General features: G+C 43.7%; 2 protein-coding genes across 4 annotated transcripts in view; one reads left to right on the forward strand and one right to left on the reverse strand.

The window, feature by feature from the left end:
• The window catches only part of LOC143314896 (proton myo-inositol cotransporter-like), a 53,449-nt gene extending 41,288 nt beyond the window's left edge, over positions 1-12,161 (forward strand). Inside the window, exons 5-10 of the mRNA XM_076722205.1 lie at positions 5,220-5,383; positions 5,474-5,594; positions 7,825-7,950; positions 8,075-8,193; positions 8,784-8,936; positions 9,713-12,161. Coding sequence (XP_076578320.1) covers positions 5,220-5,383; positions 5,474-5,594; positions 7,825-7,950; positions 8,075-8,193; positions 8,784-8,936; positions 9,713-9,939 — 910 coding nt within the window. The 3' untranslated portion in view covers positions 9,940-12,161. The remainder of the gene's footprint in view (positions 1-5,219; positions 5,384-5,473; positions 5,595-7,824; positions 7,951-8,074; positions 8,194-8,783; positions 8,937-9,712) is intronic.
• Positions 12,155-16,771, reverse strand: redic1 (regulator of DNA class I crossover intermediates 1). Of its 3 annotated transcripts, none has more exons than XM_076722207.1 (15): positions 16,345-16,771; positions 16,180-16,219; positions 15,926-16,073; positions 15,643-15,775; positions 15,353-15,410; positions 15,134-15,230; positions 14,891-15,000; positions 14,518-14,645; positions 14,264-14,427; positions 14,114-14,186; positions 14,000-14,033; positions 13,700-13,727; positions 13,537-13,613; positions 12,552-13,191; positions 12,158-12,423 (listed from the first exon to the last, which is right to left on the reverse strand). In XM_076722207.1, exons 1-15 carry the CDS (start codon positions 16,365-16,367, stop codon positions 12,395-12,397), a joined length of 1,782 nt encoding a protein of 593 aa, XP_076578322.1. In that variant the 5' UTR covers positions 16,368-16,771; the 3' UTR covers positions 12,158-12,394. The 3 variants fall into 3 exon arrangements, 2 of the variants coding, with proteins under 2 accessions (XP_076578322.1, XP_076578323.1); XM_076722208.1 differs by having other exon boundaries at positions 12,170-12,414; XR_013075852.1 differs by lacking the exon at positions 14,114-14,186 and having other exon boundaries at positions 12,155-12,421.
• Positions 16,772-16,983: the final 212 nt, after the last annotated feature.

Below are 16,983 nucleotides of genomic sequence, written 5' to 3' on the forward strand. Positions count from 1 at the left end.
CTCTCCCTGTTGCCTTACAGTGAATCCTTCCCTCTGTCTCCGACTCCCTCTAAATCCATACTATTAAGTTACATAATTAGATCAGCGCTCTGTCAATAAGTAGCACTCTGTTGGAGCGTTTCTGTCTTATGGATGAGGGAAACCTTCCCTGTTGTTCTCCTTCACACCCTCTCTCAGAGGTTTGTCATCACTCATAATTATCTGCTCCAGCAGCACCATGACCTTCTCTGTCAGTCAGGCAGCTCGCTTTGTTTGCTCCGGATTACAAGAGAGCTTTTAGTACATTACCATACCAGCGATTTTGCATGTTTTAGCCCATGAATTACAAATAATGTAGTGTCACTGTTTAATAGAAGACACATCGTGTACCTTCCAGGCTCAATTACCTGACAACACAGCAGTAAGTCTTCATACCTAAACAAAATGCCTTCAGAATTTCAACTTTAAGAGCTTTAACATCAACATTTATAACATTTCAATCCAAAATCCCTCAATTAGAGCACGATCAGTGGATTCTGCTTGCAGAGGTGTAGAGTTCAGCTATAGTGAACTAGCGAATTTGCACCTTTGAGGAACTGTAAACGGTCTTGACAGTGATGACATTTGCAGGAACAGAGAGAACCAAAGAGGTAAAATGGAAGGAAGTGATTATATTAGCACGCTGACACTCATTTCTTCAGGTAGCAAGGCACCATATGTTTGCGGTGTGTTGTAGTGATATTATTTGAACACAGTGGATGGAAAAAAAGAGTCCAATCTATCAACACATGCACTGTATTACAGGTTTACATTCATTTAACTTGGCAGTGTGTGTCCAAATTTAGACTGGATTTCCAAGAAATTGGCAAAAGAAATAATGGATGTTTCCAGCCTGCTGTAACTCCACTTCTATGAGTATGTGTTTCACCTTCTACCTGCATTATTTTTGATGTCATCAAACTTTTATCACAGTACGCTTGAACAGACGACCTATACTGTCATTGTCAGGTTAGAAGAGACGCTGGAAAAGCTCATGATGCAAGTCATTGAAAACAGAGTCTGTCAGCAACATTGAAACTTATAGAAGAAAGTGGTTTGCAGGAATGTAAATTGTGTCTAATCTGTGGGCAATGGTCTAAAAGACATACAAAACTAGCAGCGCGGTCCTTTAAGACCTCATGCTGTGTACTCCCAAGAGTCAACAGCCTCCAAGACGATGCAACACCGTGTCAGTAAATGTCAGCCGTGAGTCAGTGGCGTCCTTTCACCACCACCCATGTGGAATGAACTTAGAACAGTAGGGAGTGACTGAATGCAAGAGGTAGAGAGCGTCGAGCCAAACATTTCTATTATCTATTCAAATCAGCCAGTGATTAACAGAGACCAGGCCTGTATTCAGTGTTTTACAGGAACTGTGAAGTAGACAGAATGAGATTGACAGACCGACCAGCTCTATAAAACATGCCAGTGTAATGCTGGAGTCTGGTTGCAGGGATTTGATTTGTTCCACTTTTGGCTGGTGATAGGTGTAATTGACTACCTGACAAGTTAGTGACATGCGATAGAAGAGCTAGAATGGATACATAAAACACGTGAAACACGGTAGTGCATTTAGATTTTCTCTTCCAGCCGTCACTCTTCCCTACAGCCAGCTCAGGCTGATGTCGGTGTTGTCGCTCTCCTTTAATGCGCTGAACGGACGAGGGGTTTGGAACGGAAGCGTGACACGAGCGTGGATCCACGTTTCCATTTTTAGACCGGGGTCAGGGGCACATCACACCTTCTTGTGTTTATTTCACACCGACGCTCGGGGTCTCTTATGTAAAACGCAGTGGGTGTGTTTGTGCACGTAGGCGTGTCTGTGTGTGTCTGTGGGACAAAGATGACATCTCTGTTGCTCGCTGTGTGTGTGTGTGTGTGTGTGTGTGTGTGTGTGTGTGTGTGTGTAAGAAATGGAGTGCGAAACTCAGGCTCATCCTCTTTTATGTATGCTTTTTATCTGCTCTTACTGATCAAACTGAAGTGATTTGAATACAGGCTGATGGTCGTGGGTTATTAGCAGAGCACCGACCTTTGAACATATTATTGGCTGTGTGTAATGATGGCAAACTAGCACTGATGGCTCGTTCTTCTCACTACAAATTGCTCCCAATAATAGCTGCTCTTTATTCAGGTTAGTTCTCATATAGAGTGTAACATTAAACGGATGTGCTTGGTGATGCGTTGACTACTTGCAGGGCTCGTTAGTGGCTGTCAAGCTAACTGTTACCAGGCTGGTCTGTCTATTTACTGGCATTTTATTCACCATTGCAGGCCGTTCTGTTCAATAAAGTTATTGAAGAGGGAAAATTAAGCTTTCAGAGCTATCAGGCAGCCAGTTAGTCAACCTGGATTTTGATGGATGCAGCGCGAGGCCGCTTTGTGAAACAAGCGTTAACCTTTGGGGTAATCCTCAGAGTTGAAAGGTAGAGAATGGCTGCATAATGGCATCATTTTTCAATTTTCATCCTCTCAGGCGCAGTTTATGAAATCACTGCCGGACAGCAACGGCTCACTGAGGTCCGGGTAATTGGACCGAACCCAGACCTGACTGACCTCTGGCTCCCTCAGACGCCTTCTTATTAAAGCCAGTTCCCAGTCTGAGCAGCATTGTCACCGTTAATGAAAGATCTTACCTTTGTCTCCCACGCACAGGTCTTATGGATGAAGGGTTTTTTTAAGGTTTATTGTCAGACAGATCTTTGTCTAAGAGGATCAAAATGACAAGATATATTTTGGGGCTTTTTATCAGACATCTGAAACTACCTCGGAGGTCTGTTTCATTCAGGTCCTGCTTGACCCCCAAGGACCGTTTCTTATCACTTTGCGATGTGTGCTGATAGTTGACATGTCGTGGGTGTTTCAGACTGAAGGGTGTCACTTTCTATCAGGGGTGATGGCTTGAACCTGTCCTGTTCAGGCTTGTAGAACTGAAAAAACATTAAAGATCATGAATATTATCAATATTGTGCAGAAAAAAAACACCAAAAGTCATAAATGAGGCAAGAAGTTTAACTTTTTTTTTCACTTTCTACCACTTTATGTCTCCACAATTGAAACTTAACTTGTGCATTTGCAGCACAAACCACACATCACTGCCATCCAGACTGATTCCTCTCACAAAGAAATAATCGACTCATTACACTGCACATTTTTTTAGCAGGAGTATCCAAAGAAATACTGAACATCTCTCTGGACCACAGTGTTCTGTGTGTACCCATTTTAATGATGCCTTCATGTCTGTGGAAATATTTCCATGAGACTGCTGAGCCGCAGCACTTCTCCACGCATTGATCTCTCATACCGAATTCTCAGTTTGCCTCCAACTGTTTTTTTGAGATGACGAGCAAAATAACAAAAAAAAAAAAAAAAAAAAGCCCGCTCATGATGCCGACGCTCTTTGCAGATCAAGCTGGAATGAAACTGCGCATTACAATGTTTTCGAGGTGTCGCCGTCTTTTCTCCTGCAAACTGCAACTCACTCACCTGTGACTAAGATAACACTTTTTACAGGTGGACTCAGAGTGCATAAGGGTGCAGGGTATGAGAAATGACAGTTATCTGAAATTAGACAGGCTCAGGATCAGCCCTTGGGCGTCTGCTGGGGGCATTTTAAGTCTGGGTTTCCATTTCTGACACTTCTGGTTCCACCGGTCAAATAAACGACCGCTTTGTTTCTGCTGGCTGTTATTCACAGTAGTTTTTCTTTTAGTCAGACTATAGTGTGTGTGTGTGTTTGTGTGTGTGTGTATGTGTGTGCTGCAATCAGTGAAATGCAGGGTTGGAGATGGAACACAGCAGGCTGCACTGCTGAGAACAGAAATACTGTTTTTACTCCCGCTGCTGCTCCAAAATCAACCCGTTGCTTTTGTGTGTGTGTGTGTGTTTTTGTTTTGTGTGTGTGTGCATGTATTTGCGTGTACATGTGTGTCCGCTCAGCACATGCATTTGCCGGTACATGTATCTTAAGTTTGCAGACGGCTCATGAGGCCGCCTGTGACTTTTATCGCCTGCCGAGACTCGCGCGAGCGCAGGTCAAGCTTCTAAGACCAGAATTTCACGCCATCTCATTTCTTTTCCTGTTCTCGTTCTGTCTGACTGGATACCGTGGCAGAAAAGTAAAGAGTTATTATGCAAATCCCTCAATTGAATGTCTTTGTTTTGGGGAAGAGAGAGAGAGAGAGAGAGAGAGAGAGAGAGAGAGAGAGAGAGAGAGAGATAACAATTCTTTTGAAGAGATGAAAAGCAGAATGCTAATTCTGAGTTGCCTGTAGAGACGCAGAGAGCCAGGCAACGCTGGAGACTTTTTATTTTGGCTTTTTCTTTAATGAGTATTACCTTCTTTGTATTTGTGTTGCATCCTCCAAGGGATCCTGAATGCAGCATGTGTTTATGTGCATGTGTACAGAACATCTGTGGGTGAGGATGTGTTTTTTTTCCCTCGTTCAAACACATCATTTCCATAATGGCACCTCAAATAGAGTCCTTGCAGGTGTGTGTGTGTGTGTGTGTGTGTGTGTGTGTGTGTGTGTTTGTGAGGCCATCACATGTGTGCTTGTCTGTGTTTTTTTTTTCCCCTCTATCATACTTACATCAAATCATAGCTGAAGTGGGAAATGGACCCCATGCAGGTGTCTGTATTGTTGACCGCAGCCTGTTTAGAGCCTTGTTGATGATGATTGGAGGTAATCTGCCTTCATGGAGCAACATGGTGCCAGAGTTGCAAGTGTAATTATGCCGTTTGAGAACAGACAGAGAGAGAGAGGGGAAGAGCCGGCGAGAGACTATTAATAGCTGATCCTGACCTGCCTCCAGAGGAGTGGCTGGGATTCAAGTAGAGAGGCTGTGATTGGTGCATGAGTGGTCGGGTCTCAAGAGCAGAGCTTGTGGTTGGTTTGTTAACTTGAGTATTTCATGTGGGATGTTTTTCAGAATAAGACCTGTGTACTGGAAACATGTTTACGTCGGAGGGACAACATCCTTTATTGTTGTAGTATTTTAGTTCATTACTACCGCGCAGACATTCGACTGCTATTGATCTACTCATCTGACTCTTGGCGGGAGACTGAATAAGTGACTCTGAAAATGGCAAACTATTCCTTTAAATAATCAGGCTAACCTCTCTGAGCACTTGTATTTCACTCTCAGACTGGACAAACTACAGCTGCTTATTAATTCCCCTCTGTCTTTGCGTCCCCCAGGTACTACAGCGCCACCATCCTGCAGATGTCAGGCGTGCGGGACGACAGGCTGGCGATCTGGCTGGCTGGGCTCGCCACCCTCACCAACTTCCTGTTTACCCTGCTGGGGGTGTGGCTGGTGGAGAGAGTGGGCCGCAGGAAGCTTACCCTCGGCAGCCTTGCAGGTAAGTCGCTCAAAATGACTACATCAGGTGCTGATGTTGGCAGATAACAGTCATTTCTTTCATGTTATGTGTGTCGTTTTTTGTCGACAGGTACATGTCTGAGTTTGAGTGTGTTGGCCATCGGTTTTCTGATGTCCGCACAGCACAGTCCTCCTGTCACCTTCCACCCATTAGACCCATCTACGGCCAACTCCACCTGCTCCAGATACCAGTAAGTGCACACATCAAGAGTTCAGTGTGGCTCCAAGCTACAATGGAAAAGTTGCTCCTCTGTTATTTTAACCATGACTGTTAATCATCTCCCTTTATTACCAACCATAAGCAAAAAAAACCACGGGGTAGTTACAGCCCAGTTATCCCACAGATCTTGACGTTATGATCCAAATAAGAGCTGTTTAAAAACTGCTCAGGGCCTTCAATTGATTGGTTTGAGCCCTGGAACTCCCACTGCTGATTACCGTCCCAAAGATAGCAAGAAAAAAATAGCTTTACAATATTTAGATATTGAACATTTCAACATCCAGGTGTCCTCTGAGGATCGAGCTGCACAGATTTGAGATGTTTAATAATTAGATACTTTTTCAGCCTGCTTGAGGACGTGTGAGAGGGGATGTAAAGAGTACTCCACCGGATCTTCACTGGGGTTGATATTAAGTGTGATTTTTCACATGTGGTCACAGTCTGCACAGGTATAGATGAAAACAGAGAGTCATGGTGAGATCGCTATTCACCCTAGAGCACTTCTCTTCTTTGAAAAAGCACTCAATTTTTTAAAATGTCAGAATATCAATCCAGAGTGCAGGAGTGTGCACGGAGTGGTGGAGAGCTTCAGAGGATAAAACCCTTCCAAAAGGATATATGTGTGGAAGTTATTGCAGGTTTTCTCACATACATTAATAGAGATCTCTATATTTTTCAGCACTCAGACTCAAGGTCAGAATTAGTGCCAGGAGAAGCCAACGTAAAGTGTCCTCGTCAGGTGTTGGGTGGCCACGTGCTGCCAGAACAGCTGCAATGGCATTGATTGTGCAAGTCTGCTGGAGGGATGGAACACCTTTCTTCCAAAAGATAATCCCTCATTCCCTCATCATTTTCCTACTCATCAAACCGTCCACCGACCCCTCGTGCCCTATAGAAGGGGGCACTGTCATGCTGTCATCCTGTCCCATTAGGACAGAAGTCTTTTATCACAGGGTGAAGGTGACCATTCTTTGTAATCATTTGTTGTAACCCCTCCCTCTCAGGGGACAAGTGGACTCAAACCATGCCAACAAAAGGCCCCCTCACCACTGAACTGTCCCACGCGCATTCATCTCTCTCATTCACCACTTTGTGAACACATAATTATATAAAAGATATTATTACCACATTCAAAACACTGTCGGTAAACACAGTTTGTTTGCATTCGTCACTGTCCCTACTGAAACACAAACCAGTTGAGCAGTCTTCATGACTGAAGCTCCCACCATCCTCCTGCCGTCTTGGTGGAAAATCACAATCAACTGGGCCCGCTCAGCATTTTCAGACATCCCACAGAGTCGGGTTGGATGTTAATTGCTTAATTGTACCACGCAGTGCACCTGTGTGGAAGCACCTGCATTCGTTATGTTTCTCGACTCACTTGTTCAGGCTCTTCCTTTAATCTTGTCTGTACGGCGTCTGGTCGCAGGTCAGATCTGTGCACTTTAACCATCAGGAAGACCAGTCTGTGTATTTAAAACATACCTGTGTCTTATTATTCATAGTCATATTATTCAAGGCACAAGCTTGAGAATGTGTTCTCATGGAGGCCACAGATCAGATGCCTCCATGTCCCAGTTTACTCTCACTTACACACACACAAGATGAAACTCACGTGTAAAGACGGTCTTTCATCATAACAACAAACGGCGCCTAATGGACCCGCTACGCAGTACCCACACACTGTAACGCACGCCACTATGCGCACACGCACACAAAAGCATGCGTAATTGGAAGAGATGAGTGCTTTCACCACACTGCAGTGGCTGCATTGAGTTTACTTTACTCCATGTGAGCCCACACATCCCCTCGCCGACCATGACAGCGTCATAGAGCCACCGCAGGCCTCTCACGCTCGCTGCGGATGGGACGCCCCACTTGAGGATGGACTCTTGAGGCGTCTCCAGTTTGATTGAAGGTGTCTTGCCTGGAAAATGACGCAGTCACACTGAACTCATATCGTTAGCGGACTCTTAATCAGAGAGAGTGGACTGCTGTTTTCTGTCCTCGTCCCATCTTGTGACGTAGTATAAGCGTGCAACTCAAACCTGCACTTTTAAAGAATGTGTCAGTATTCTACAGTAAAAAAAAAACAATGCAGACTAAAGGAAGGTGACTTCAAGATCGACTGTGCAGCGTGATCGGCTGCGTTCTGTGAAATTCCGGCTATAATCTGTGTCGCGTCTGTCGTTCACTCGCAGGCTGTGTGAACCGTGCATGCTGGATCCTGGATGCGGTTTCTGTTACCGTGAGAATGGCTCGGCCCTGCTGGCCTCCTCCTGCGTGCCAGTTAATAAAGCCTCCACCGAGCAAGCAGCATGGGGCAGGTGAGTCACAGGATGCTGCGTGAGCGTGTGTTTAGGATGCAGCACCGACTTACAATATATTTGGAGTCGTGGTCAATGTCAAGAGTGATTAACAAAAGCCAAAGAATGTGTGTCCCCCTTCCAGATGCTCCAACTCCAGCCTGACCAGAGATCAGACCTACTGGGCCTACAACTACTGCCCCACCTCCTTCTCCTGGCTGGTTTTACTGGGTCTGGTGCTCTACCTGGCTGCTTTCGCTCCAGGTGAGAGATCGAACCTGGGTTGTTTTTCATGGCAGGTTCATTGCTTAACATCAACTATTGTGTTGTTCCTTGTAATTTACTTAAAAGCTGCAATGTGCAAGCTGAGGTGGGAGGTTCTTTCTCGACCGTGGAGACATCAGTCTCACCACAAGGCGAGACTCCATTAAGAAGCTGCTCTGGAGCTTTCAATTATCTCACATCTTCCTTAGCTGATGGAGTTTGCCCGGTTTCATTTTCAAGGACTTCTGGTAGCTTAAAAATTGAGATTCTTGGCCTTAGCATCACTTTATAGACTTCTCTGAGAAAATGGACAGTTGACAATTTGATCTACAAGTGGACAAACTCATCTGCAGAAGACAAGTGTGTGATGCAGTTGAAAGCTCCAAAACAGCCTCTGAATGGTGATGAAAGTGATGCTGACGTTAGCATGTAGCCTCATGGTGCTCTAAGCATCGCTGTGGATTTTTCTTTTATGATATTTTGATCTCAATCAACATGAAGTCACTGTCTGACAGTAGCGTACACACCTGTCCAGTCTGTTTAAACATGCCTCCATGTCCTCATGACGTAATCCTTCACCTCTCTCTCAGGGATGGGTCCCATGCCATGGACCATCAACTCAGAGATTTACCCTCTGTGGGCACGGAGCACAGGTAACGCCTGTGCTGCCGGAGTCAACTGGACCTTCAACATCCTGGTGTCTCTCACCTTTCTCCACCTGGCTCAGTACTTCACCTACTATGGTATAAAGCTGTTATTATCAACCTTTATGCAACCCCACTCAGCAGTTGTTGTGTAACATCCTTTCCTCCAACATGGAGGTGACAGCTGACAGACACCCTGAGGTATAGCCAACCCTCTTCCATACATCCTCAGTCAATGTGGCTCAACAGCAGGTTTCTTCTCAGACAGGAAGGAACTGACCTTTTGTGGGAACTGGCGATCGATCCATCAAAGGGTGATTATGGAGGCATCCCGAGATGCAGCGGGTTAATGATCGATTTGGGTCGTTCATCCATTCATCCGGTTTATAAGAATCATTGACCAAGAATGAGAAACATAATGATGTTGTCATATAAACGGTATTTAGCATAATGCACACTCGGCTGGAGCTCCGAAATGACATTCTGCTCTGACAAGGAGAAAATAGAGATCAGGGCGGCCAGCGAATCTCATTAAACCTCTGTCACCGTGTTTTGTGTTACTGCTTGTTTCCAGGTGCGTTAGTCTTGCCTTCTTCTGTTAACCCCGCTGTAATGCCATTTTTGACGAGGTCATGTGACTGCTGCTTTGAAGTTATCGTGGGGTGACCAGAAGCCCGAAGGCAATATTTTCAATTCGGTGAAACATTTTAATTTGTTGGCACGCAGGCATCAGGGTAGAGGTTCTGCCCTCAGGATCTGCCGTCAGTGTTTCTTTTTGTTGTTAATTGAGAACAAGCCAACTTATTTAGAAAAAGCGACACGGCTCGGGTTTGCTGTCCTCAATGACAGCGTCCTCTTTTGTTCCGTCTTTCCAGGAGTGTTCTTCCTCTACTCCAGCCTGGCTTTGCTGGGCTTCTTCTTCATCTACGGCTGCCTGCCGGAGACCAAAGCCCGACGTCTGGAGGAGATCGAAGCGCTGTTCGAAAACCAGCTTTGCTCCTGCGGCGCCTCGGATTCGGACGAGGGACGGCAAGTGGAATACATCCGGGTCAAAGGTTCGAACTACCATCTATCGGACAACGACGCCTCTGACGTGGACTAGGGAGGGTTTGAGCATCAGCACCTTCCCTCTCTGCGTTTCCTGAAACATGCAGAGTGGTCGGGTCTGTAATAATTTGCGTTTTCTGCGTGTGAGCTGGGGAGCCACCGGTTACCCTCACTATGAGGTCAGAATCTTTAAAAGGTGCAAATGAGTTCACTTTCAATTCAGTCAATTCAGGAATCCAAAATCAATGACAGCTTCAGCAGTTAGCAGAGGGAGTAATTAAATGAGGGTGAACTAAATCTGGAGTTAAACCCACAAATATCTCGATTATGAAACATTGCCTCGTCCACACTTAACGGACGCTTGGACAGGAAAACGACTGTTGAAAACACAGCACATGGACAAAATATACGGGACACTTCCTCTCTCGTGAAGTCCACTGACGATGATGCGCTTTGCAGAAGGGGCTGCAGCTCAGAATCAGTAAGTCGTCCCTGATATTTTGTACATCTGCTGACTAAACTTCATGATGTACAAAGTAAAACATTACAGTCACCCAGCTTTACGTCTGGAGATGTTTCCATTGAGAACTCCCATTTCAAAAGGTACAGTAAATGTGTTCTCAGGTTCCTTCGTTGACATGACAGCAGTTGTAACTTATTGTTGATCTATAGTACCATTATGCCTTTCTCTATGAAACACGTCTCAGTTCAATGTTGTTTAAGCTTGTAGCGTAGCACACTCGATGTCAGTTCCTCATCCGATGACAGTCTTAGGTCGTGGTTGTTCTGACATTTTTTTTTTTTTTATGAGAAGCAAACACCAGAGATGTACAGTATATTGTTCGAGGTTAGAAAATTTGTATCGTCAGTTGGTGCCTAAAGAAAAACACTCACCAATCCAGTAGCACTGAATATTAGTTCTGTTGCTATGGTTTGTTTTTATCAATCTGTTTCTTTAAATGATGTTATTTCTCAATCAGCTTTGCAACAAATCTCTAAAGGGTTTCTGTCAGTACAATCTGTTATGATTGAGACTTCACTTGTATTTCATTCTATCTTGAACATAATATTAGTGCCTGTGTATTGTGAAGGTGCCTAACGGCCATTTTTCAGTCCATGTATTATATTATGTTATGATGATTAGGTCGACATAGCTTTTTTTATTTGACATGTACATATTTGTATTTCACCTGTGATGGAATATTATTATTTTTTACTCTCATGCATTTTGATTTCGGTCTTCCTCCATAGCCTTATGTACAAATAGCGGAGCATATCATTTATGTGGTTCTCGTGTCAAAAGTCGAGGAGTAGGCTTTAGCGTAATTTGCCAATGTTGTTTTGTAAAGTTGTAAAACTGTGTGAGGTTACACCTTGTTAGTCAAATACACATAGGTTTCTGTGTAGCAAAACTTGTTTGAGAGTAGACTATGAAGTAACTTTGTGTCCAATGAACAGGTTTTTCACAGCAGACCATGTCAAGTGAAGGACAGTCTAAACTCTTTGGCACATGGATCTTAACCCATCATGAATTAATTAGATATTAATCTCTTTTTTTAGTAAACTTTTCAAATCAGAAGCTGTTCATCAAATGCCGTGACCCATCAAGGTTGAATAAAGTATTTGCATCAAGTATTGTGATATTTTTGGAATCAAGGTGTCACATCTACATAGGTATGCCCATGGAAATGGTTAATCAGCTTAAGTACCATTGTACTCTTACAAACTCTACAACTGGCCTGTAAACAAACTTTTAAAACATAAATTTGGATTTCCTAAAAGCAGCTTTAAAGGACCGTCTGGTTCGGGATGAGCCATCGTAAAAACACACAAGCTAGTTTTGTACTGAGAGTATTACTGCAGGTAAAACACACACGGACGAAGCTCCACAACACAGACTGCGTAATGAAACTTGTGTTGACCAAATATTTACCGTGATTGTTTCAGGCTGCACCTTGTCGGAGATCACGTGGTGTCCAGCTGTTGACGTCCACTCGTGTTGACACTGTCTCCCACGGCGGGGACATTTAATGTGTACTTATGGTGAAACGGTTGCATATTTTTTTTCAGTGTGAACCAACTATGTGTTTCTACAGTTTACGAGGAATTCAGAAAATACAAATAAAAAAAAAAAACAGTGCTGCATATAGTATATTTGATTAATGTTCAAGCTGTAAATGTTTTGCTAGAGTTTATATTCTATAAAAAATGAATATCTTCATGAAATCTTAACACTTGAATATGTATATGATGAAAGAAATAAACTTATGAATCATAGTAACGCTTTGGGGCTTTATTTCACTGAGTCTCTCGTAACACTTTGAACCAACACTGCATATTTTATGAAGTTTACATGCTTCAAATAAACAATGTAATAATGCTGCTTTTGTCCACATGCCTTCATCCCTCCGGAAGTGTTTCAGCCTCTTCTGGGCATCTGTTAACTCTGGTGGCAGATGTGACCTCCTCGTTGACTTCACTGGAGAGGTTTTTCATCGGGCGGCCATTTTCTAGTTGCCCTCTTTCATCTCTACCCTCTCTCACAAGGAATAAGAGCAGAAAGCATGGTTAGTCAACAAAAGGCCCCGTGTTCATTTCTGTCAATGTCAGCGGAATCTGCACATTTTAAAGATGCAAATATGAATCTTCAGCTGACACATTATATACCTCTGCCATCAGTCAGAGCATCTAGAAAGGGGTTTATGGGTCTCTGCAGGATCACTCTGTCATCACTGTTATTAGCAGTGAATTTGTTTATAGCCCTGCTGCCTGATAAGGAAGCAGCCCTGGGTTTCTTCTGGCTCCAGGGTGTATGCTTGCTGCCTGGTGAAGGTGTCTGTGTGTTTGGTGCTTCAGCAGTATCAGTCTGCCTCCCTGTGGCTGGATGCTGTACTGACACATCAACAGGTGGCAGGCACAAGTTCAACCCAGCAGCTTTCATTGCACTGTCTGCAACGAAGCTGCACTGAGTGGAGGCATCGCACGTCTCAGCTGTGGGGCTTCCAGAAGTTTGAGTTTCCGCATCGCGACTTTCTTTGGATGCTTTCCTGCATCTGCATGAGCTCTGAGTTTGAGCCAAAGCCTGAGGAGAATCGACCTGAGCTGTGTGGCTTCCCATCCGTTGGCTGTTACTCCCAGCCTTCTGATCATCTCTGAAGTTCGTTTTGGGTTTTAGGGGCGGGGTGAGAAGCCTGTGCTGAGCGTGTCTTTGCTTTGGATTCCCCTGGTAGCACACATTTGGGTTTAGGCTAGCTGCACAACAGGCTTGGTCTATACATGGAGAGGCAGCCTGGCAGCCTTCTTTCTCCTAAAATAGTTGAAGTGAGACACAACAGTGTTTTGTATTAGATATTGTGAAAGAGAACAGTGTTTGCTGGTGTGTGGTGAAGTGATGTACTCTTCAAAATTTAGGGCAATGAAAAAAGATATTTATCACTGATAACTAGTGCTGACAGATGCTGACTGCAGGATTGTCTGTCTGCTATTGTGTGTGATATACACTCTGAGTTTAATTAAAATGCATGCAGTGTCTGTTATGAAATGAAGACTAAACTCTGCTGTGGCTTTAACATCTCTCTGGCACGGTCATGTGATTCTGCAGTCACAGCACAACAGCGAGATGGGCAAACCTTGTGGCTGTAACTTTACTTACATCATCCGAGTCTGAACTGAGGTAACCTAGCGAACAGTTACAGCCATTCATGGAGCTGCTGTTGAGTTCAAAACATGCTGTGGGATTGAAAAAAAAACATCTATTCAATTAATTGTCTTTTCTCTAGCATATACACAACACATGAATGCTTAAAGACACTTACAAAAGTTTGTATCGGTGAAGCTGCAGCACTGTGAATACAACAGAACTAACATGTAAAACTGCAACTGCTCACATCAAAAGTGCACCAAACCATCACATACACAATCTATCATCTATCAGGAGATAATAACACACTCTGTGTAACAGCTCATGGTGACTGGAGAACCAGGGTACATCTTAATCAGCTCAGATTTCTATTGTTTGTTTCCTTTCTATTCAATGTTAATTCCAAGCAATTACAAACTTAACCACTTGGTGGTAATAAAAGGCTAATTTAACACACTCACATGTGTTAACTTACCTCCACACCCATGCGCTGTGAGTCAGGGACAGTTCTGACAGTAAACAAAGAAAACTAAATATAAAACCAAAGCTTATCACAATAGCAAAGTGCATCTTATGTATAAACACATACTGTGGTGTTGAAGATTTGGCTGGTGTTTCATCTTTGAGATATATCTTTGATTGTCCTCTCCCAAAATGAGAAGCTGGAAATTAAATTTAATGTTAACCTGATGAAAAAAAAAGTCACTGTGGTTGTGCAAAAGTTTCCATCAGTATTCACCTTCTCTTTGGCGTTCTTCAGTACTGAAGCCCCGAAAGACATCTTCCTCAACCTGCTGCTCCGTCTCTGACTGGTTGAGAGTGAAGTCTAACATGGGCTCCCTGTCCTCTGGTTGGTTGAGAGAGGTGACCTCATGTCTTGCATGGTCCCTGGGCTCTGTGTTACTGTGATAACATGCATTGACTTTGAGTGCTTAAAACATGACAGTTTGAGAATCGAAAATAAAAGCCATCAAATTGTCATGTTGTCCTCACTCTGGCTCTGGACGTCCAAACAGGACTTGAGGTGCTGTGGGTGTCTCCAGTTGGTAGAGGTGTGGGATTGATCCACAGGACCAGGGGATAGAGTCTGTCATACCTCTGGGCTGGGAGAAAGGCTGAAACTAGCAAGTTAAATCAGACTGGATATTAGAGTTGTTTTAATGCTCGTCATGAGTGATGACAATTCCAGTTTCCTCTCTTAGTCTGTGTAGATTTACACACTGTACACACAGGAGGAGGCTGTCAGGCAAAAAGGCGAAAGCTCCCACGCCTGTGTAAGAACCACAGCTGTGACCGTGGTATACAGCACTTGTATTAACTTGAGATATTCCTTAACATTATAAAATGATACATCTCTTTTCACTACCTTGGTCTGCTCCAGCCCTGAGGTGTCCCAGGGTGGAGGGAAGCAGTGAGGAGATAGCTGAGCCTGCATCTGGCTTCTCTGCTGGAGATTCAGCTGCAGGGGAAACATTCCTGGAGAAACCACTTTGATTTGGCCTAAATCGACTAATTGTATACAAAATACACTCATGCAGAGGAAGAAAATGCACAGTTACCATTGTGTAAGTTCATTGATGAGAGTTTGTTCTAGAAATTACTACACAACCTTGGCCTGAGGAAGCTGATGAGGTGAAGGAGAAGGGAGACGGCAGGTAGTCAGACGCACTGTTGTCTGAGAAAGCTGACTCCAGCACTGGTGACAGCTAGGGGACAGAAAAGTAAGTGACTTTTTAATCCGAGGGTCCGAATATTTGTTCATGTTCAGCAAATTTCCCAAAGATTTTTTTTTTTAAAGTGTAATACAAACTGCTCAAAAGTGACTAACCTGCTGACACTTGAACCCTTGTGGAATAACGTGCTTTTTCTTTCTTGCTTCTTGAACACTAGACATTTACACAAAATAAACAGAATGCATGCTGAAAAATGGTGCTCTGTGAAAAAGGTATTACTGACTATACACTGACTTCATATACCTCTAACTCATCCAGACAGTGGACTCAAAAACCATGTTAAGGAGTCAGTGTTCAGTGTCTATCACTCATCTCAACAGCTACAATGTGATCAATATTCTGTTTGTGACTGCAGGTGCCTTGACAAACCACACTCCAGCTCTACCTGATCTCTGATTGGCTCTCAGCAAGGCTCAGCTGTGATGGAGAGCAAGGGCTCATTGGGAGTACCAGGGGCTCATTTCTCTTATGCTTGGATCCTCCTTTACCCCTGCCAAGAACAGCAACTTTAGGAGGACCTGAAAGACACGGACGTTTTTTATTTACATCATATGCCATATGGAGGGATGGATTCACATAGGTACTGGTGGATAGACAGGTCTGTGATATACAGAGTATATAAGCCATAGAGCATTCGTGTCCATGTTATCTGTTATCTTATTTCTCACCTTTATTCTCTTTCTTAGAAGCAATCTGGTTGACGATGAACAAAGTCATCAGGTCCAAACTACCTGAACTCGTGCCTCGAGGGGATGCAGGCGAAGGAATTCCCAGGTTTTTCAATCTCTGCTGCATTTTCCTCTTCTCAAAGAACTCCTGGGAAAAAACAGCGACGTCAAAACAATCAGCTAGACGTATGCGAAGAAGACTATAGCTACTACTTGTCTTGTAAAGTCATGGAAATGATATGTCCATGTCTCACCCTCTGTCTTTTTGCATCATTCTTCATCAAGAATCGGTTCCTGCAAGGAGAGTCGTTACAACGGTGACGTCATCTAGCTCAGCTAACGTTTAAATGCTAATGTTAATATTAGCACGTAAGGTATGAACTAAAATAGTACCCACTCACCCACCCACCCTCTCTCACCTTGAACCCCCGACCCAATTCATTTTAAACAGCTGTAAAGACCGGTGACCGGAAACTCCAGTGCTGTGTTAAACAAGAAAGCTATACCTAATGTGTGAAAGCTCAGAGTACACCGGTAGCGTGATGCTCTGGCTCGGTAGCTAACTGTGGTCAACTGAAGCTGTTGCTTAAACTATGTAGAAATGCGCGTGCAACACCCATCCTTTACACGCGCAACTCAGAAATGTCCATAAACGCTTAGAAATGTATTTTAACCACTTCTGTAGAAACTGTCAGTGGTTAATGTTGCCTCCAACAATGTAATTTCCTGGATACAGAATTACTGTGTAATATATTTTCGCCGAAAGCGAGGTGGCATTCATGCCATAAATGCAGTGGGACTAAATTCTTACGTCCATCACGCAACCAATCGTCTTTTGCCGGGGGCGCGACCAATGAAAAAAGCCGCTGCAAAAGCATTAGACGGAAATAAGTAGCGTCAAGTTAGCGGAAAGCAGAAACATACACAATAAGTCAGGAAGTTAGGCGATTTATTTTAAAAAATAAAAGTACAAACTTGACGGTACGGTTCATATTTATCCCTGTGCTTCAGAGGAAGTTGGACCTTGAGTTTTTATTTTGACAACTGTAAACGGAAAT

This window comes from Chaetodon auriga, chromosome 22, assembly GCF_051107435.1.
Source record: "Chaetodon auriga isolate fChaAug3 chromosome 22, fChaAug3.hap1, whole genome shotgun sequence".
In the NCBI taxonomy this organism is placed as follows: domain Eukaryota; kingdom Metazoa; phylum Chordata; class Actinopteri; order Chaetodontiformes; family Chaetodontidae; genus Chaetodon; species Chaetodon auriga.